At 41.8% G+C, this 23,409-nt stretch overlaps 1 protein-coding gene across 1 annotated transcript; it reads left to right on the forward strand.

Moving 5' to 3' along the window:
- Window positions 1-5,405: 5,405 nt before the first annotated feature.
- LOC112234237 (differentially expressed in FDCP 6-like) lies at window positions 5,406-22,825 on the forward strand. The gene is made up of 13 exons (XM_024402287.1): window positions 5,406-5,495; window positions 5,759-5,967; window positions 7,596-7,736; window positions 10,489-10,677; window positions 11,353-11,583; window positions 11,743-11,889; window positions 19,416-19,524; window positions 19,734-19,945; window positions 20,060-20,167; window positions 20,281-20,447; window positions 20,719-20,920; window positions 21,219-21,309; window positions 21,637-22,825. Exons 2-13 carry the CDS (start codon window positions 5,872-5,874, stop codon window positions 21,834-21,836), a joined length of 1,893 nt encoding a protein of 630 aa, XP_024258055.1. The 5' UTR covers window positions 5,406-5,495; window positions 5,759-5,871; the 3' UTR covers window positions 21,837-22,825.
- The last annotated feature ends 584 nt before the right edge of the window (window positions 22,826-23,409 follow it).

Here is a 23,409-nt window from a genome sequence, read left to right on the forward strand (position 1 = left end):
AATTTGGTAGAAACAAGGAGTCAGTCATGTGAATTGCTAAACATTCTGATATAACTCCATATTTCCTAGGTCATAAAGACAGATAAACTATAAACAGGCATGGCATATGTAACTGTACAGCTTATAACTGGACATTAATTTCCTTATAACACATATTTTGAAATAATCTTTATTAATTATTAAATTATGAAAAAATATGAATGAAATTCCACCCATGAGGCCAAAGAGGGTGCTTTTGGTAATTGACTGCAGGAAAGGGCTACATGGCTAAATCACGCCAAGTTAACTTAAACCAAATAATGAGTTGATTTCAGTTAATTTGTCAATGACATTTTTTAATTGCACAATTAACCCTATCACTACCACTGATTTTTAGCTAGCGGTGGCTAAAGTTAGCTGCTTGTAGTGACTGTTTAACGAAAACCGAACAAAGGATTATAGTTTCTCTTGGCCCATAGACTACTTTCAGGGTGAGGAACCATCTAACACTAAGATATAAAATCCTGAACATCCCCTTGAAAGTCAGCTAAAAAACATTAACAATGGAACACCATTTCAAGGTGCATTCCATGAACTGTATTTACAAATATGCATATACAGTACATTGCGAAATTTAAAACAAACGGAAAAATATTTCAAGCTGCATTCTAAAGTCCATTCTAAAACAATATAAGAGTATTTAAAACATATAATACCACACTTACCCTGTAAGCTCAACCTCCTACGCTCCATTTGGCCCCCCTATCGAGGCAGACAGGTATGAACAGGTGGCTGTCTACAGTGAGAGTTTGCGTTTATTAGTGCTCAATCGTCCCTTTTTTATTTTATTTTATTTAAAAATATATATATTTCACCTTTATTTAACCAGGTAGGCCAGTTGAGAACAAGTTCCCATTTACAACTGCGACCTGGCCAAGATAAAGCAAAGCAGTGCGACACAAACATCAACACAGAGTTACACATGGAATAAACAAGCGTAGAGTCAATAACACAACAGAAAAACTCTATATTCCATGTGTGCATATGGCGTAAGGAGGTAAGGCAATAAATAGGCCATAGTAGTGAAGTAATTACAATTTAGCAAATTAACACTGGAGTGATAGATGTGCAGATGATGATGATGTGCAAGTAGAAATACTGGTGTGCAAAAGAGCAAAAAAAGTAAATAAAAACAATATAGGGATGAGGTAGGTAGTTGGATAGGCTATTTACAGATGGGCTGTGTACAGCTGCAACGATTGGTAAGCTGCTCAGATAGCTGATGCTTAAAGTTAGTGAGGGAGATACGGTATGAGTCTCCAACTTCAGCGATTATCTCAATTACTTTCAGTCACTGACAGCAGAGATCGTCGAAGAAACAGCGGCCAAATGAGGTATTGGCTTTGGGGATGACCAGTGAGATATACCTGCTGGAGCGCGTGCTACGGGTAGGTGTTGTTATGGTGACCAGTGAGCTGAGATAAGGCGGAGCTTATATGCTGCTGATCAGCACAAAACACAACCACCACCCGCAAAGCCCATACTTAGATATGTTGCTCGAACCACATCCTTGTTTGTTTTTACACCCACTTACAGGAAGATGGACAAAGAATACAGTTGAATTATTAATTAACATATTGAAATATGCACATCACACAGAGACATTGATAAAGATGTGTGTATTAGTGTATTATTCACAGTAGGCATCGACTGGCGCAGTATGTCCATGGAGGTTGAGTGTTTAATTGATCTTTAAGACAGTAACTAGAGGAGGATGGCACTAGCAGGAGGTTACCAATAAGGCTGGCATACCTTTACTCTTGCCTTTGTACTCTATATCTCTTTATGCTATACAGTGCCTTCGGAAAGTATTCAGACCCCTTGTCTTTTTCCACATTTTGTTAGGTTACAGCCTTATTCTAAAATTGACTAAATTGTTTTTGTCCTCAAAATACTAGCAACAGTGTGTGAAAACCTTGTGAAGACTTACAGAAAACGTTTGACCTCTGTCATTGCCAACAAAGGGTATATAACAAAGTATTGAGATAAACTTTTGTTATTGACCAAATACTTATTTTCCACCATAATTTGCCAATAAATTCATTAAAAATCCTACAATGTGATTTTCTGGATTTTTTTTCCTCATTTTGTCTGTCATAATTGAAGTGTACCTATGATGAAAATTACAGGTCTCTCTCATCTTTTTAAGTGGGAGAACTTGCACAATTGGTGGCTGACTAAATACTTTTTTGCCCCACTGTAACTCAGTTCCATAGTTCTGTGTGTGTGTGTGTGTGTGTGTGTGTGTCAGTCACCAGATGTCAACCCGATTTAACACTTACAGGAGATTGTGGAGCGCCACCTAAAACAGCGTTTTCCACCACCATCAACAAAACACCAAATTATAGATATGTAGGGGGACCATGGCTAGAATGAATCCAACTTATGTCAAAAGTAGTTTGTTGTGCATTTTAGCTAAAACTCTAACCCTTTCCTAACCTTAACTTAATTATCATAACCTGCTACGTTAATTCTCCTAAACTGCTGCATAAATTATCCTAATCTGCTACAAAAAGTCAAATCTAACGTTAATTTGTCAAAAGCAGGATCCCTCCTAACCATGACGGGGGTCCAGGGTTTGCTTACACCTGCTTAGTTCTTTAAAATCATTGCAGTCAGATGAAGGAAGGCTGATAAGGAGAGACATTCATTATAGGACTAAACTTCTTCCGACTTTTGAGAAAAACTCCTCTACAGACAAATCAGTTGAATGGCCGTTTTTTTAAAATAGCATTTTATCTGGATATATGGAATGATCAGATCATGATATTTCACACCGAGGCTTGGTGATTATCGAGGCCGGGAGTGTTGGAAAGCTATTTCAAATACTGAGGAACTATCATTCGCAATGGATGTTAAAGAAACAGACTTGGTTGACTTACTGTGCGAGGTCAAGAAAAAATGACTGCGAAACTCAGATTATTAGTGGTGGACGTGGTGAGTTATGACAATCACGAAATCTGACATTGCAAAATAGACACTTTCCTACTTCTGTGCGTGCTCAGGCGCACGCTCCCTCGACTGTATCAGGACAGAGAACATGCTCATTGCTCACGGAGCACTCCAAACAGAAGGCAATGAACAAATATTTTACAAAACTTTAAATGTTATGAAATTAACCCAACAAAAATTCAATAGTGTAGGAGGTTGTGAACTCAACACCGTAAACAACATAATGAGAACGGTAAATGACTATAGTTAATACATACATTAACAGAAATGAATGTAAATGACACAGGATTAACCGTACATTTACTTGGCCTACTGGTGTCGTGTCTCTGGCTATCATTAAATGTGCAGACTGTTATTTTATCAAATCAATTCTCTAATTATTACGTGATTAAACTAATAATGTCAATTTAATTAACTAGGAAGTTGGGGCATCACGGAAAATCTTCAGATTACAAAGTTATAATTTTCCAAATATAACTAAATTAGTCTTCTATTAATGAATTATTCTTTCCAAATGTCGTAAATTCTTGGTTATCTGACCAAACCCAGCCTAAACTATGAATCATCCATACACCATTTGGCTTAATCATGTATTTACTAACTAACTAATTAATCAAAGAAATGCATACCAAACAAACAGTAGATATTGGTTACTAACAATGATAGGGAAGATCACCAAGTGGACTAAACCGATATGACTGCTTGGTATACAAAGAAAAGGGGGTGTGGACCGATAAAGGAGCGGGAAAGGCTAAATTGATCACTACACACAGTGGATAATTATATTAATTGAAATGCTAATCCTTTGCACATGAACTTTCACTCATTCGGGAATAATTGCAATCAACATATTTACGCCCATATGTCGTTCGTAAATGCCCGGGGGGTAGTGGAGGAAAGAGTCAGGCGCAAAAAAAAAAAACGGGAAGATCCGGGTAGCGATACTTTTATTCCACCACACCGGTGAAAACGACGCCAACCCAAACAAATGCCCCATAACACGGGGAACTAAACAGTAGAGCAAAACACACATACACGGACAACCGTGACATACAGTCGTGCACAACAGTATACTGCAAACAATCCTGCACACCCAGCAGGCGGTCCGGGTGGATAATAGAGCCCAACCAATCAACCTAACTAAACACAGTTGTAACTAATAAACAGACAAGGGGGAAAAAGATTAGAGGCAGCTAGTAGGCCGGTGACGACGACCGCCGAGCGCCACCCGAACAGGAAGGAGAGCCACCTTCGGTAGGAGTCGTGACATCGTTGTTGTCTTCTCTGTTGGAATTGTCGGTCCGTCTGCTGGAGAGTCAGTTCATCAGAGAATCTCTGGTTACTTCCCCAGAAGTCACAATGTCTTTCATGGTTGTAGCTCTATAGGCGGCTCCTAATAACGTCGGTTGTAATGGATAGGTCAGGTTTCCATTGTTCTTAGAATAGATGTTTTGGCGGTCGGTGGAAGACCTCTTTATAGGGTTCTAGAAATACAACAAAGTCAAGGAGAGTAGATCTTAGGTCAGCAATTTGAAATCCACTTAACTCAGTTAGATTTTCGTACTTGAACTCAAAACGAACAATTGTTATTATCAATCTGTTAATGTTACTCAAATAGGAGAGAGAAAAGTGGTTGGGACAGACCGTCTACTCTCCTAAGGCCCGCTCATAAATCCGGACCTGTCTACAGAGTCACTCGCTTACTTTTAAGGAAACGACTTGTGAGTTTGTGGATGTGTGAGAGTGTGACTCAAACCCTGAGTGGCTGCTGGGGGATGTAAGCGTGGTGGGTGATAACGTCAACTGCATCTTTCTTTTCCCCAACGCAGTTAAGCCAAAACCACGCACCGTTTTTCTAAATAACGGGGCATTCTACAAAGACTTGAGCGCTCTCCAAGTCCGGAAATTAATATCACGAAGCGTGAAATTTCAGTCACTGATTAATAACATTTGCCCTTGTATTTCAAGATTGAAAAATATAATAACATCATGTGGTGGACCAAACTAGCCATTAACGTCCCTTGACGCTCTAAGATTCAATGGCTGTGGCATTGCTTATTCGGCTGAATGATTTGCTAATACATATTTGAGAAAATATGAATAATAAGCATATGATTTAACCTGATAATAGACCGAACTAGTAACGTTAAGTAGCCTAGGTTAACTTAGCTGACCTTCAATTGAGGGAATTCAGCAGAGTTCTCTGAGACATTTTTACAACTCATTGAAACTCTGAAAATAAATACATGGGCAAATGTTACCAAATATGATAATAATAGGCCTGCATTATGGTAGGCAGGCAATTGTTAAATTACACTTTCCATCCTTACCTTGGAAGGTCACTGTCTCTGCGCTGGGAGCGTAGTAGAACGCCTCTCTGAATAACGGGGCGTGGTTTTGTCTTAACTGCGTTGGGTAAAAGAAAGACCCACATCGCGTATGTATATCAGTAACATCAACCAAGATCTGGGGTTAATATACCACCACCCATTTGAAAGAGAGAGGTCAGTAATTTACAAGGATGCCAGTTTTCCAAAGTCATTCAAAGTTTTAACTTTGAGTGACCTAAAACATAATTATAGGTTTATAAGGTCGAATATTAGTACCCTATATGAATCCAAATATGAAAAGTGAAATATTGATATTATATTGTGGTTTATACATTTTTATTAAGTATTTATTTTGATTATAAATATAATATTATATGCATATAGTATTTTACTTTCGTTACATAATTGTTCCTCTCTTCTCCACCCCTTTTCTTAAGGTGTCCTGTTCGCCTTCTCGTTAAGTGCTTCCACTTCAGTTTGCAATACTGATCACTGCTGTGCGCCACTCCGCTCGCTTCGGAATGTAGACGCAAAGACGTCTGTCTCCACAATGGAACTGCAATCCGAACTGCTCAAGTCCATCTGGTACGCGTTCACATCGCTGGACATGGAGAAATGTGGCAAAGTGTCGAAATCCCAGCTGAAGGTTAGATTTGAAGTGTAATATTTCCAAGTGCTGAGCTTTATAATCAGGAAATGGGTGTTGAATTGCTTCTGTGCCTCTGGCGCCAGCATGTTACTCATAGTCTACAATTCACATAATAATATCCACATAATCGTTTGTTTAGATAACCTTATAAACAAACGTTTTGAGGTTTGAATATCTGATCAAGATAGCCTTAAAATACATTGTTAGCCTCTTACAAGTTGTTATATATTGGCTATAATACATTATTCAGCGTTAATCTAGGTATGTATACCATTTAGAAAGTTAACAGTCCACCAGTAAAAATAATAATTTGCATGGATCATGCAGGAATACTGCTCATTATGAGAAACGTGCGGATGAAAACATTCTCACTGGCACACAGTTTGGATACATTGGTGACTTTAATACATGGATACAACCTCCATGAGTGTGTATTCATGAAACCCTCTTTCAGTGAGAAATCACAACAGCGGCAGCCTACACACAGAAATGGGAGCATTAAAGTCAGTCGATAGTCACCTGTGCCCTCTTTTCAAAGTCCAAGACTGGCCCTCTCCCTTTACTGCAGTCAACTTGTACACATGACAACATATCAGAGTTTACTGTACAACAGAAACAGACGGTGCTGTGTGTTCAGTCATCTTCCCCTTCACTCAGTCTCTGGCCTGTCGAGTTCAAACAAGTTGTGTTCTCCCTTTGGTGAGAATCCCAGGAAATAGCAGGCAGGTGTTCAGACATGCTCACACCGAGGGGGCTGTGTGTGTGTGTGTGCGTGTGTGTGTGTGTGTGTGTGTGTGTGCGTGCGTGCGTGTGTTTGTGTGCGTGTGTGTGTGTGTGTGTGCGTGCGTGTAAGTAAGTCAACAGAGGCCTGTAATTTTTTTTTACACTGCTTGCTTTGGTTTTTATCGTTGACCTCTGTTTTTTCATATGATTTGAGATGATTAGAAGTTGTGAACTATTTCAGTAACCACTTACATATTGTATATAAATATAGGAATGGTAGATGTAATATTGACAGTAACATAATGCATTTAAAGGGTCATTTTTGGGAGATTATCATTTGGCCAAAAGACCATCTTCTCCTCGAATCCTCCGTCCTCTCTCCTTGGTGACCCGGAAACTGCTAAGTTGTAGAGTGGTCGAGGATAGTGTCAATTAGTTTCAAATGGAGGAGTGTCCTCGCACCCTCGATAACGTCCTCCCACCGAAGAAGCGCGAGTATCCTTCTCAGAAGAGTTTTGAAATCCGCCACACCCCCTTTTAAATCAGCTGTTGTTTACTTGGAGATAAGTATGCACATTTAAAAACTATATGCTACATATTATCTATAAAATGTCTAGCACAACTAGCTACGTGTGTTTTTTGAATACTTTACACATTTAATTTGGGATTCCATCCCTGGAAATGTCATTTACATGATGATGAGCGAGTGAAGAAGGAGAGTCTAATTGAATTCAAACGTATTGTTTCCACATTTCTTCTCCTCGGTTACCGTTGAGCTTTTTCAAAAGGAGCCCTAGGTAAGGAAAACTGAGGACAGAGCAGTTCAGCGAACCAATTGAGAATCTCCCTTTGACAGGTATTTTCTTAATTTGTGTGTGTGTGTGTGTGTGTGCATGTCGCAGGTTCTCTCCCACAACCTGTACACGGTGTTGAACATCCCTCACGACCCCGTAGCACTTGAGGAGCACTTCCAAGACGATGACGATGGACCGGTGTCAAAACATGGCTACATGCCCTACCTTAACAAATACATACTGGCCAAGGTAAACTACCTTAACAAATACATACTGGCCAAGGTAAACTACCTCAACAAATACATACTGGCCAAGGTAAACTACCTCAACAAATACATACTGGCCAAGGTAAACTACCTCAACAAATACATACTGGCCAAGGTAAACTACCTCAACAAATACATACTGGCCAAGGTAAACTACCTCAACAAATACATACTGGCCAAGGTAAATTACCTTAACAAATACATACTGGCCAAGGTAAACTACCTCAACAAATACATACTGGCCAAGGTAAATTACCTTAACAAATACATACTGGCCAAGGTAAACTACCTCAACAAATACATACTGGCCAAGGTAAACTACCTCAACAAATACATACTGGCCAAGGTAAACTACCTCAACAAATACATACTGGCCAAGGTAAACTACCTCAACAAATACATACTGGCCAAGGTAAACTACCTCAACAAATACATACTGGCCAAGGTAAACTACCTCAACAAATACAGTGCCTTGCGAAAGTATTCGGCCCCCTTGAACTTTGCGACCTTTTGCCACATTTCAGGCTTCAAACATAAAGATACAAAACTGTATTTTTTTATAAAGAATCAACAACAAGTGGCACACAATCATGAAGTGGAACGACATTTATTGGATATTTCAAACTTTTTTAACAAATCTAAAACTGAAAAATTGGGCGTGCAAAATTATTCAGCCCCCTTAAGTTAATACTTTGTAGCGCCACCTTTTGCTGCGATTACAGCTATAAGTCGCTTGGGGTATGTCTCTATCAGTTTTGCACATCGAGAGACTGACATTTTTTCCCATTCCTCCTTGCAAAACAGCTCGAGCTCAGTGAGGTTGGATGGAGAGCATTTGTGAACAGCAGTTTTCAGTTCTTTCCACAGATTCTCGATTGGATTCAGGTCTGGACTTTGACTTGGCCATTCCAACACCTGGATATGTTTATTTTTGAACCATTCCATTATAGATTTTGGTTTATGTTTTGGATCATTGTCTTGTTGGAAGACAAATCTCCGTCCCAGTCTCAGGTCTTTTGCAGACTCCATCAGGTTTTCTTCCAGAATGGTCCTGTATTTGGCTCCATCCATCTTCCCATCAATTTTACCCTCTTCCCTGTCCCTGCTGAAGAAAAGCAGGCCCAAACCATGATGCTGCCACCACCATGTTTGACAGTGGGGATGGTGTGTTCAGGGTGATGCGCTGTGTTGCTTTTACGCCAAACATAACGTTTTGCATTGTTGCCAAAAAGTTCAATTTTGGTTTCATCTGACCAGAGCACCTTCTTCCACATGTTTGGTGTGTCACCCAGGTGGCTTGTGGCAAACTTTAAACGACACTTTTTATGGATATCTTTAAGACATGGCTTTCTTCTTGCCACTCTTCCATAAAGGCCAGATTTGTGCAATATACGACTGATTGTTGTCCTACGGACAGAGTCTCCCACCTCAGCCGTAGATCTCTGCAGTTCATCCAGAGTGATCATGGGCCTCTTGGCTGCATCTCTGATCAGTATTCTCATTGTATGAGCTGAAAGTTTAGAGGGACGGCCAGGTCTTGGTAGATTTGCAGTGGTCTGATACTCCTTCCATTTCAATATTATCGCTTGCACAGTGCTCCTTGGGATGTTTAAAGCTTGGGAAATCTTTTTGTATCCAAATCCGGCTTTAAACTTCTTCACAACAGTATCTCGGACCTGCCTGGTGTGTTCCTTGTTCTTCATGATGCTCTCTGCGCTTTTAACGGACCTCTGAGACTATCACAGTGCAGGTGCATTTATACGGAGACTTGATTACACACAGGTGGATTGTATTTATCATCATTAGTCATTTAGGTCAACATTGGATCATTCAGAGATCCTCACTGAACTTCTGGAGAGAGTTTGCTGCACTGAAAGTAAAGGGGCTGAATAATTTTGCACGCCCAATTTTTCAGTTTTTGATTTGTTAAAAAAGTTTGAAATATCCAATAAATGTCGTTCCACTTCATGATTGTGTCCCACTTGTTGTTGATTCTTCACAAAAAAATACAGTTTTATATCTTTATGTTTGAAGCCTGAAATGTGGCAAAAGGTCGCAAAGTTCAAGGGGGCCAAATACTTTCGCAAGGCACTGTACATACTGGCCAAGGTAAATTACCTTAACAAATACATACTGGCCAAGGTAAATTACCTCAACAAATACAAACTGGCCAAGGTAAACTACCTCAACAAATACATACTGGCCAAGGTAAACTACCTCAACAAATACATACTGGCCAAGGTAAACTACCTCAACAAATACATACTGGCCAAGGTAAATTACCTCAACAAATACATACTGGCCAAGGTAAACTACCTCAACAAATACATACTGGCCAAGGTAAACTACCTCAACAAATACATACTGGCCAAGGTAAACTACCTCAACAAATACATACTGGCCAAGGTAAACTACCTCAACAAATACATATTGGCCAAGGTAACCAACCCATCATACTCAATTGAGGATTTTCACATTGAGATAAGTGAATTCCAGTCCATTCAGGAGATGAATTGCACTTGATCTTGATCTTAGTTCACCCAAAATTACATATTGGTTTCCTTAACCTGTGAGCAAAACCGAAGCATGCATTGCTGTCTTACCTTGTCCATAGACTGCTTACAGGGTATTGAAACCAATATGTCATTTAGTCATTTGGGTGAACTATTCGTTTAACATCTAAAACTCTTTACCAGTACTAATGAACAAATTAACCCCTGGTGTGCTGCACCCAGGTCAAAGAGGGTGCATATGACAAGGAGATGTTTGACGACCTGTGCTGGATGATGACCATGAAGAAAAACTACAGACCTACCAGTGGCCAGGGGGGGCTGCTGTGCTCCCTGAGAGACTGCTTCAAACTTTTCTGTCTCTTCAACCTGCTGTCGGAGGACCACTACCCACTCATCATGATTCCCCAGGAGGTGAGGGGGTTGGCGGGATGAGGGGACCAGGGAGAGACTGACCTCCATTGGCACATTTAAATATAAAGCCAGATAGTATCTTTCAGAGAGAAAAGAGATGTACAGGTAGGGAGGAAATAGTTCATCTGAAAAAGAGGGAGAGAGCGGTGGGAAAGGAGGAGAGCTGAAGCGGGAGGGAGAATAGAGGGTTAATAGACACACATACAGTACTGTATACAAACAGTAAGAGAATTGTCGTAGTTATGCAGTCCAGTGGTCATTTTGACTACATAGTGTGCTTTGATGCTTGCAGTATACAAACTGTATGTTTATCGATTAGCCCCTTGCTCAGTGGAGGCTGCTGAGGGGAGGACGGCTCATAACAATGGTTGAAACGAGCCCGTCCTCCCTAATTATGGTACCACCATCCTCCTGTGCATTTGCTAAAATATCTCTACTCTAGGTCCTTACTTCCTGTTTTCCTCCCACTAAGCAGGAAGTCAGAGTAGAATAAACCAATATGAGGGAGGTTTGGTTTCCTGTTGATAACATCTGCAGGCTTTATGAAGATGTGTTGCAACTTGCTGACCACAGAATTATCCCTTTACTAGATCACTTTCTGAATATGGGTCTCAGCAAATTGAGCCATAAAAGGATAAAGATATTTTCTGACTTGTAACGCACACACACACGCAGGTGGAGTACTTGATGAAGAAAATCTCCACTGCGATGAACCAGGAGTGGGACGGTAAGCCCCTGGAGGACCTGCTATCCCAGGATGCCTCTGTCCAGGAGGAGGGCATGTCGGTGTGGGTGTTCCTGGATCACATGGGCGCCGGGAGGCTGCTGAGGGTCAGCAATGCGGGTGCCTTCAGTCTGGCTCTGGACCAGGTCTTCTTGGAGATGTACCACAACGTCCTCAAGAGGGTGAGTTGGTGGGACTATATGGATGTGGCTCCAGGTGGGGCTGTGTGTGTGGGCTGTTTTTATGTGTGTTTGCGTTGAATGAAATTCACATTACAGGGACAATGATCGATCCCTCTCTCTCTCGGTCTGTCTCTCTGTCTGTCTCTCTCTCTCTCGCAGGGTTACATGTGGAAAAAGGGACATGTGCGCAGGAACTGGATGGAGCGTTGGTTTGTACTCAGGCCATCCTTCATGGCCTACTACGCCAGCGAGGACCTGAAAGACAAGAAGGGAGAGATTCTATTGGACCAGAATTGTGTTGTGGAGGTAATCTTGTTATTCTGGTTCATCTTTCAATCCACAAAACCGGTAGAAAAATCTTGGCTAGGATAATTTCATTTTTTTGCTAATGGCTGAGTGAATCGCTACTGTGGATCACAGTAGATCACCACGCGCAATGCCAGGAGTCAGCTGGTGTGGTGTAAAGCTCACCGCCACTGGACTCTGGAGCAGTGGAAACGCGTTCTCTGGAGTGATTAATTATACCTCACCATCTGGCAGTCTGACAGACATCTGGGTTTGGCAGATGCCAGGAGAACGCTACATACCCAAATGCAGTGCCAACTGTAAAGTTAGGTGGAGGGGGAATAATGGTCTGGGGTTATTTTTCACGGTTCGGGCTCGGCCCCTTTGTTCCAGTGAAGGGAAATCTTAAAGCTGCAGCATACAATGACATTCTAGACGATTCTGTGCTTTGAACTTTGTGGCAAGAGTTTGGGGAAGGCCCTTTTCATGTTTCAGCATGACAATGCTGCTGTGCACAAAGCCAGGTCCATACAGAAATGGTTTGTCAAAATCGATGTGGAATAACTTGACTTGCCTGCACAAAGCCCTGACCTCAAGCCCATCGCACCTTTGTGATGAATTGGAACGCCAACTGCGAGCCAGGCCTATTCGCCCAACATCAGTGCCCGACCTCACTAATGCTCTTCTGGCTGAATGGAAGCAAGTCCCTGCAGCAATGTTCCAACATCTAGTGGAAAGCCTTCCTTAGAAGAGTGGAGGCTGTTATAGCAGCAAAGGGGGGGACCAAATCCATAGTAATGCCTGTGGTTTTGCAATGAGATGTTCGACGAGCAGGTGTCCACATACTTTTGGTCATGTTTTGATTTTTTTTAAATTCAACTTTTATTTCTACAGGGTGGGTCACCATTCAGACCAGGGTCTAATTTGCAAGGGATCCCTGTGAACATAGCACCTCGCCTAAATAGGTGTGCGTTTCTTTTTCTTCTAGATCCCTATGAACATACAATAAATAATATCAATACAATAAATAAAGCAGGATTAATCAAAACAAACACAACTCTCACATCACCTCCCTTAAACTCCATCTAAGCTGTCCAGTGGAGAGCAGTGAGTGTAATTTCAAGGTGACCTGAAGGCCATTCCATGAGCTGGACCTCCAGAAGCAGTCGGTCCAGCGAGCAGGTCTGAAAATGGCCTGATCTTCAGTTAATACGTGAGCTGATGTAGTTGGGGGAGTCCCTGAAGAACCGCTTTATGTACAAAAAGTAGCCAGTGGTGGACCCTTCTGGTAGTTAGAGACTCCCAGCCAACGGAACTATACAAAATGCAGTGATGTATACGGAACATTGTCCCCAGTGATAAAAAGAAGTGCTGAATGCTAGTTTGAATCTAAAGGTTTTAAAGCAGAGGCTGCCACATGCAAGTACAGCCTTGGCCAAAAGTTTTGAGAATGACACAAATATTAATTTCCACAAATTTTGCTGCTTCAGTGTGTTTAGATATTTTTGTCATATGTTACTATGGAATTCTGAAGTATAATTACAAGCATTTCATAAGTGTCAAAGGCTTTTATTGACAATTACATGAAGTTGATGCAAAGAGTCATTATTTGCAGTGTTGACCCTTCTTTTTCAAGACCTCTGCAATCCGCCCTGGCATGCTGTCAATTACAGTGCCTTGCGAAAGTATTCGGCCCCCTTGAACTTTGCGACCTTTTGCCACATTTCAGGCTTCAAACATAAAGATATAAAACTGTATTTTTTTGTGAAGAATCAACAAGTGGGACACAATCATGAAGTGGAACAACATTTATTGGATATTTCAAACTTTTTTAACAAATCAAAAACTGAAAAATTGGGCGTGCAAAATTATTCAGCCCCTTTACTTTCAGTGCAGCAAACTCTCTCCAGAAGTTCAGTGAGGATCTCTGAATGATCCAATGTTGACCTAAATGACTAATGATGATAAATACAATCCACCTGTGTGTAATCAAGTCTCCGTATAAATGCACCTGCACTGTGATAGTCTCAGAGGTCCGTTAAAAGCGCAGAGAGCATCATGAAGAACAAGGAACACACCAGGCAGGTCCGAGATACTGTTGTGAAGAAGTTTAAAGCCGGATTTGGATACAAAAAGATTTCCCAAACTTTAAACATCCCAAGGAGCACTGTGCAAGCGATAATATTGAAATGGAAGGAGTATCAGACCACTGCAAATCTACCAAGACCTGGCCGTCCCTCTAAACTTTCAGCTCATACAAGGAGAAGACTGATCAGAGATGCAGCCAAGAGGCCCATGATCACTCTGGATGAACTGCAGAGATCTACAGCTGAGGTGGGAGACTCTGTCCAGAGGACAACAATCAGTCGTATATTGCACAAATCTGGCCTTTATGGAAGAGTGGCAAGAAGAAAGCCATGTCTTAAAGATATCCATAAAAAGTGTCGTTTAAAGTTTGCCACAAGCCACCTGGGAGACACACCAAACATGTGGAAGAAGGTGCTTTGGTCAGATGAAACCAAAATTGAACTTTTTGGCAACAATGCAAAACGTTATGTTTGGCGTAAAAGCAACACAGCTCATCACCCTGAACACACCATCCCCACTGTCAAACATGGTGGTGGCAGCATCATGGTTTGGGCCTGCTTTTCTTCAGCAGGGACAGGGAAGATGGTTAAAATTGATGGGAAGATGGATGGAGCCAAATACAGGACCATTCTGGAAGAAAACCTGATGGAGTCTGCAAAAGACCTGAGACTGGGACGGAGATTTGTCTTCCAACAAGACAATGATCCAAAACATAAAGCAAAATCTACAATGGAATGGTTCAAAAATAAACATATCCAGGTGTTAGAATGGCCAAGTCAAAGTCCAGACCTGAATCCAATCGAGAATCTGTGGAAAGAACTGAAAACTGCTGTTCACAAATGCTCTCCATCCAACCTCACTGAGCTCGAGCTGTTTTGCAAGGAGGAATGGGAAAAATGTCAGTCTCTCGATGTGCAAAACTGATAGAGACATACCCCAAGCGACTTACAGCTGTAATCGCAGCAAAAGGTGGCGCTACAAAGTATTAACTTAAGGGGGCTGAATAATTTTGCACGCCCAATTTTTCAGTTTTTGATTTGTTAAAAAAGTTTGAAATATCCAATAAATGTCGTTCCACTTCATGATTGTGTCCCACTTGTTGTTGATTCTTCACAAAAAAATACAGTTTTATATCTTTATGTTTGAAGCCTGAAATGTGGCAAAAGGTCGCAAAGTTCAAGGGGGCCGAATACTTTCGCAAGGCACTGTAACTTCTGATGGCAGCCCATTCTTGCATAATCAATGCTTGGAGTTTGTCCGAATTTGTGGGTTTTTGTTTGTGGGATTAAGGTCTGGGGAGTTCCTGTATCACTTTTGCCTTATGACAAGGTGCTCCATCATGCTGGAAAAGGCATTGTTTGTCACCAAACTGTTCCTGGATGGTTGGGAGAAGTTGCTCTCGGAGGATGTGTTGGTGCCGTTCTTTATTCATGGCTGTGTTCAGAATTGTGAGCGAGCCCACTCCCTTATCTGAGAAGCAACCCCACACATGAATGGTCTCAGGATGTTTTACTGTTGGCATGACACAGGACTGATGGTAGCGCTCACCTTGTCTTCTCCGGACAAGCTTTTTTCCGGATGCCCCAAACAATCGGAAAGGAGATTGATCAGAGAAAATGACTTTACCCCAGTCCTCAGCAGTCCAATCCCTGTACCTTTTGCAGAATATCAGTCTGTCCCTGATGTTTTTCCTGGAGAGAAGTGGCTTCTGTGCTGCTCCTTCTTGACACCAGGCCATCCTCCAAAGTCTTCGCCTCACTGTGCATGCAGATGCAATCACACCTGCCTTCTGCCATTTCTGAGCAAGCTCTGTACTGGTGGTGCCCCGATCCCACAGCTGAATCAACTTTAGGAAACAGTCCTGGCGCTTAATGGACTTTCTTGGGCACCCTGAAGCCTTCTTTACAACAATTGAACCGCTCTCCTTGAAGTTCTTGATGATCCGATAAATGGTTGATTTAGGTGCAATCTTACTGGCAGCAATTTCCTTGCCTGTGAAGCCCTTTTTGTGCAAAGCAATGACGACAGCACGTGTTTCCTTGCAGGTAACCATGGCTGACAGAGGAAGAACAATGATTCCAAGCACCACCCTCCTTTTGAAGCTTCCAGTCTGTTATTTGAACTCAATCAGCATGACAGACTGATCTCCAGCCTTGTCCTCGTCAACACTCACACCTGTGTTAACGAGAGAATCACTGACATGATGTCAGCTGGTCCTTTTGTGGCAGGGCTGAAATGCAGTGGAAATGTTTTTGGGGGATTCAGTTCATTTGCACGGCAAAGAGGGACTTTGCAATTAATCTGATCACTCTTCATAACATTCTGGAGTATATGCAAATTGCCATCATACAAACTCAGGCAGCAAACTTTGTGAAAATGAATATTTGTGTCATTCTCAAAACTTTTGGCCACGACTGTAGATTACATCACCATAATCAAGTACTGGGAGAAGCATTGCTTGAACAATCTTCCTTCTACTTTCCAAAGTCAGGCAGAATTGGTTTCTTTTATAGAAATCATCTTAATTTTCAACTTTCTTGTTGACACAATGTGTGTTTTAACAGGCTGCTTATCATCAATCCAAACTCCCAAGTATTTATAATGGAGGACTTGTTCAGTTTGGGCTCCCTTCAATGTGCAAATATGTAGGTCCTCAAAGTTAATATTACGAGACCTGGAGAACAACATAAACTTGGTTTTATTAGCATTTAGCACTAGTTTAAGATCAGTAAGCAATTTTTGAACGGAGTCAAAACCATGCTGAAGGTTATGAATGGCCTGCTGTTAAGAGGGGGAACAGGAGTAAATAACTGTATCATCTGCATAGAGATGAATGTTACAGGTTTTAACAGATAGACCAATATTATGTATAGAAATAGTGAAGAGAACAGGGCCAAAAATCAACCCCTGCGGTAAACCTTTCATAATATTGAGGAAGCTAGATTTGATACCGTCAGTACAAGTTGTGTCATGTCCATTAGATAGTTATTGAACCAACTGTAAGATGCCTGACCTAGCATATTTCACACAACCTTTGTACAAGTAAGAAATTGTCAGCAGTATCAAATACTATTGACAGGTCAATAAATAAGGCATCACAATGATTTTTTTATGGTGTAAACAATATAGCACATAATCTAGACAAGTGTAGCTGCTGATACAGCACTCTGTCTGTTAATCTGTCTGCATATTTCAAGACATGGCATATGGGGATGTAGTGAGATAACCAAAGGGCTGGATGATTCTCTTGTCATCACTCATCTTGAAAAAAGGTATACTATATTTAACAAAAAATATCCACCTGACCGGTGTGGCATATCAAGAAGCTGATTAAACAGCATGATTATTACACAGGTGTTCCTTGTGCTGAGGACAATAAAAGGCCACTCTGAAATGTGCAGTTTTGTCACACCGCACAATGCCACAGATGTCTCAAGTTAAGGGAGCATGCAATTGGCATGCTGACAGCAGGGATGTCCACTAGAGCTGTTGCCAGATAATGTAATGTTTATGTATCTACCATAAGCCGCCTCCAACGTTTTAGAGAATACGTCCAATCGGCCTCACAACCGCAGACCACATGTAACCACACCAGCCCAGGACCTCCACATCCGGGGACCTTGACCTGCGGGATTGTCTGAGACCAGCCACCCAGACACTTGATGAAACTGTGGGATTACACAACTGAAGAATTTCTGCACAAACTATCAGAAACGGTCTCTGGGATGCTCATCTGCATGCCTGTTATCCTTACCAGGGTCATGACCTGACTGTAGTTCAGCATTGAAACCAACTTCTGTGCCTAGAAGGCCAGCATCCCGGAGTCGCCTATTCACTGTTGACGTTGAGACTGGTGTTTTGCGGGTACTGTTTGCTGAAGCTGCCAGTTGCAGACTTGTGAGGTGTCTGTTTCTCAAACTAGACACTCTACTGTACTTGTCTTCTTGCTCAGTTGTGCACCAGGGCCTAGCGTAAATCTGCCATTATTACCAAGGGCCACATTTTGGACAAGACATTCAAATTGCTTAGGGACAGAGGTAGTGAGAGATACAGAAACATTTAAGATGTCCTTTGTAAATATGGCGACACCTCTGTCAGATCCAAAACATTATAACCAGCCAGAGACACATCAGTATCCAGTCTTATTTAGCCAAGTTTCCCTCAACACCTCCCATCTATCTCTGTATACCATCCAGTTTTGATTTCTATTTGCCATATATTTTTAACTGTGCTGTTTCACTAAAGTTCTGAACCTTTCTATTTTCAGAGTTTCTACAGATTGTAAATTAAATATATATTTTTTTGCTAAAAGTATTATTATATTATTGATTGTCTATGACTTTGCAAGTCACTCAGCTGTGCTATCTGCAGAGTTAGCTCCAGGTAAATGTTGCAATTCTTTAACCTTTCCTGGACCTGTGACCAAAAACAAACTACATATGGACAGTACCAAAACAAATGATCTAATGATTCTGTCTTTTTGCAGCAAAGTCTGCAGAGCTGGGATGGTATTATCCCCCATATATACACTGCTCAAAAAATAGAGGGAACACTTAAACAACACAATGTAACTCCAAGTCAATCACACTTCTGTGAAATCAAACTGTCCACTTAGGAAGCAACACTGATTGACAATAAATTTCACATGCTGTTGTGCAAATGGAATAGACAACAGGTGGAAATTATAGGCAATTAGCAAGACACCCCCAATAAAGGAGTGGTTCTGCAGGTGGGGACCACATACCACTTCTCAGTTCCTATGTGTATATATAAAATGTAATTGGTTGCAAGAATTTTGTATAATAATTTAAATGGAACAATTTTAAGTTTCGAATCCGTCGTCGTTTTGTGTATCAGTTCATAAACCATGTGCCATGGAATTGGTATATCGAAAATCACTTCCCAACTATTTTGCAATCTATATGTTACAGCTGTCCATTTTTGGTCCTTAAATGAAACTGGTATACTTTTTTATTTATCAGAATTTTATTTAATCACTTTTGGTCTTTAATGCAAGGCCGACAGACACGTTCCTTACTGACTGTTTCCCTCTTCCATTTTTGTGGTTTCAGATATTACCAGAGTGTCCACATTGGTTTGAGAGGTCAGAGTTCAAGATCAAACTTCTGGCATTTACATGAATCAGTCCAACACCACAGCTGCAGGATTTCATATCAGTCTAATATCAGCACACTATGCTCAGTTGGTAACCCCTTATTTGAAAATACCATAGAGTTAGCTTGAATTGGTATAGATACAAGCTTGTCTAGATCTGTACCATTGGGCCTATATTTTGAACTAGGATGTGGATTACAACAAGAGTCAATGAGGGTTACCTGTTGCGAGCCTGATGCTAATGCTGATCATTTATGGTTGGGATTAGCTGAGCGGAATTTGGGGTCTTGATAAGTCAATGTCACCCTGGTAGTCAACCACCAGTTGTCCTCTCTTTGTCTTAGGCTATTCCAGACAGGGATGGGAAGCGTTGTCTCTTTTGTGTGAAGACCACCAGTAAGACCTATGAGATGAGTGCTGCCGACCAGAGACAGAGAGTGGAATGGACCCAAGGTGAGGGGATGTGAACAAGTGTAACGCCCTGCCTGAGAAACAAGCCTAATTGTCGTCCCCGGACCAAGAGGATATCCTGTTAACCTAATGGTTAAAACATTTGGTTGGCACGCGGGAGACCCCTCGGTTGAAAAGCATTAGGGAAAGAACATCATTTTTTTCTGATTCTCCTGTGTGTGTGTGTGTGTGTGTGTCCTCTTTCTCCCCAGCCTTGCAGACTGCCGCCCGTCTCCAGGGTGAGCGCAAGTCCTCCCTGCACCAGGAACTAAAGCTGAAGAGGCAGGTCCAGCGCAAGCACAGTCAACAGGAGCGTAGCCTGAGTGCCAGCAGCAGCCGCGGCAGCCAATCAGAAGAGCTTACCATTCAAGATCTGGAGAGGGAAAAGGAACGGCAAGGACAGGAGATAGAGAGTATTATTCAGGTGAGCAGGAGGGAGAGAGAGTGAAAGAAATGATGAGTGGGGGGAAAGAGGGGGTAATGCATACATAGTATACAGTACCTAACATGACATGTAGGATGTATTTGTGTCCCACAGCACCAGCGAGAGGTGGAGGCACGGCGCAGGGATGAGGAGGAGAAAGAGAGGGAGCAACAGAAGGAGGTCCAGAGAGAGTTGGAGAGACAGCTAGAGGAGGCAGAGAAGGTGAGATCATGTACTGAAGAATGAGGTTTGTGTGTGTTTGTGTGTGTGTGTGTGTGAATGCATTTGGTGTATATGTATTTGTGCCTGATTGCCTGTCTGCGTGTGTTCCCCAGTTGCGGGAGAGCATGCAGGCTGAGATGGCAGAGAAGGAGAAGGAGGCCGAGCAGCAGCGGAAGAGGATCCAGGAGCTGGAGCTGACCCAGCAGAAACTGGAGGCTGCTCTCAACACAGAGATACAGGCCCACATGGAGGAGGAGAGAGTCAGGCTGGAGCTAGAAGGGTAACACACCTATACAAACTTATTTCAACACAGAGATACTGGCCCACATGGAGGAGGATATAGTCAGGCACACACATGCGCCCACACACACACACACACACACACACACACAGGCACGGCTGCAAGACTAAAGTCACAGATCAGATCACCAAACGTCCCTGTCTATTGCATTAGAATGGTCTTCTGTGTCCTTATATCCCTCAACCTCTCTCCTATCATTTTCTCCCTTTCTACTGTCTCTACCATTGTCCTCCTTCCTCTCGTCTCCCAGGGTACTGCAGGCAGAGGAGGAGAAGAGCAGGCAGTGTCTGCTCCTCCAGGAGCAGCAGGAGGCATCCCGCCACTTCAGCTCCACGGAGGAGGCCCCAAACGGAGCTAAGGAAAAGCGGCCGGCCCCCTCTGCCCTCCACTATGCCTCCCAGGAGCTCCAGAGCCTCCGAGAGACCCGAGAGAGGAGTCACCAGCACCTGGAGGTGAGAGCAAGGAGATGAGAGGTAGAGGAGAAGAGGTGGCAGGAGGTGAGGGGAGAGCAGGATAAAGATCCATGTTCAGGATCTTTTTATGTGGGAACTACAGTGGACTTTAGGCAGCCATAATTTCCACATTGAAAACGCTTTATAGGATTATTTGCAGGTGGAATTGTTGCATAGGGCACCTATAAGTCAATAACAGATAGTAAATGATAGATGGTAAAACAAAGTGCAACTGACATCAACTTTGTAACTAGCAGTATGTTCTCATGTCCTTGTTTCCTTCTCTCTGGGTCTGTAGGAAGTTCAGGAGAAGCTTCGTAAAGCCAGCATCCATGTCCGACACTGGAACGTTCAGCTCAACCGCCTAATGAAACCCATCGCACCTGGGGGTAATGCTCTGCCATGTCTCTCTCTGTCTCTGTCTCTCTGTCTCTCTTTCTCTCTGTCTCTCTCTGTCTCTCTCTCTCTCTCTGTCTCTCTCTGTCTCTCTCTCTCTCTCTCTCTCTCTCTGTCTCTCTCTGTCTCTCTCTCTCTCTCTCTGTCTCTCTCTGTCTCTCTCTCTCTCTCTCTCTCTCTCTGTCTCTCTCTCTTTCTCTCTCTCTCTCTGTCTCTCTGTCTGTGTGTGTTGCAATAAAAAAAAATACTACAATAAGAAATAATATTTGATGGACATTCAATAAAATATACTAAATATGGTATGCCATATCTTTTGCTAGACAAGTTATCATCGTTGCCAGCGAAAATCACCTGCCCGAAACAGGAGGGTGCATTAGCCAGCAGTGAGTTTATCGCTAAACTCCAACCAAGAGCCAATCAAGAAACTCAGCAAATACTTGTGAGCCAATCGGATACAGAAGAGAAAGGGCTAAAGGAACAGGTGGAAGCTATCACCCTGTCAGAGCCTGGGGGATCATGATGTGTCATGGGTAAATTGTGACTGACTCACTGACTGATCTACAAATAATATTGTAGTTATTTATGATGCAAGGATCTTTGCAGATCAGTCATTCGGCAGTCTGTACTGTTGGCTGCAATGTCGAACATTCCCAGTTGTTTTACATGTCAACAGTCTGGCCGAGTTCCTGCCCGACTAGATGTGCAGGTGTTGCATTGCATCAATCAATGGTTGCGTGCTACATCATCGACTGTGCAGTCAGGCATCAGATTTCTACATCATATGAGGTGCTAAGCTGATCTGTTAAATACCAATCCAGGCTTTGTAAGATCTAGAATGTAGTCGGGGAGGAACCTGACCTCTACCAATGGTAGTGCTGACTAGGAGATTAGTAGGATCTGTAAGAAATAAATTGATCGAGGAGATACTACCTGTGCAATAAGAATGCTAATTTTAGTATCCTCCTTCACAAAAAATCTTCCTTTCCGTATGAACATGACCAATGATGAGGACTATGATTCTTGGCAGGTGGACCCAGTAGCCTATACACTACTTCAAGAACTGAGAAACACCTCATCAACCAACTGACTGTTCAGATTTCCATCTTGCTAGGGGACAACAGTCATTGTAAATGATAGAATACCAAGCATAAACGACAGGTTTGAATTTCTGTACAAAAGAAGTGTGCGTACTAGTATGTAGTGTGTGAACAACGTGATTGCTCTCTTCTCCATTTGATAAAAGGCAGTCTAATAAACCCATGTATGACATTTTTTGTCAGGAAAGGAAAAGTGTCATGTCACGAAAAATCGGGACACGCAAATATGTACAGTCCCCTTTTGAATTAGGACTAATATTCAGCACAACTTTTATTCTTGAAATTCAATCTCTTTGAAATAATGTCTTAAATCCTTTTGAAAAATATGTCTGTGGCTTACATATACCCATACCGATGCCTAATATATATGTAACATATGTACTAATATTTAAAATAAATATATCTAAATACATGTCTTACTATATGTGACATATGTACATGAGTATCACACATCATACAGAATATCAAGTGGTTGATGTTTTTTCGATACCGAGGTAAAGACAGTCTCAAGTTGGATATTCGATGGATATTCGCGCTTTCAAACCACAAATAAGTGCCATTATGTTGAAAAAATTGCACACACCATTGCACAGGTCTTATTTTCACGATTTGGATATTAATTTGCTTTCCAAAGCTAATAAACATGTGGAAATGTGAGCAGCATTTTGTATTCCTAGTTGAATTAGTTAGAGCGTAAACAAAGTACAAAGGTTTTTACATATACATTTCAATAGCTCATTGGTATTGTGATCTACCTGACTCAAACAAGGTTCAGAATGTCCACTCAGTGAGCCTACACATTGCACACCCTTTAGTTAGTCAATTTTACACCGCGTGATTTTACAGTACACAAACAAGTGTGCAATATAGAAGGGTACATTCTGCACCATGTTTGAAGTCACTAGGTCACATGACCAAGGAGCCATTGAAATTTTACATTTTGAAAAATTCATGTAAAATCTTGTGATGAAAATGGACAAACTAAAGGGTGTGCGA

This window comes from Oncorhynchus tshawytscha, linkage group LG17, assembly GCF_018296145.1.
Source record: "Oncorhynchus tshawytscha isolate Ot180627B linkage group LG17, Otsh_v2.0, whole genome shotgun sequence".
In the NCBI taxonomy this organism is placed as follows: domain Eukaryota; kingdom Metazoa; phylum Chordata; class Actinopteri; order Salmoniformes; family Salmonidae; genus Oncorhynchus; species Oncorhynchus tshawytscha.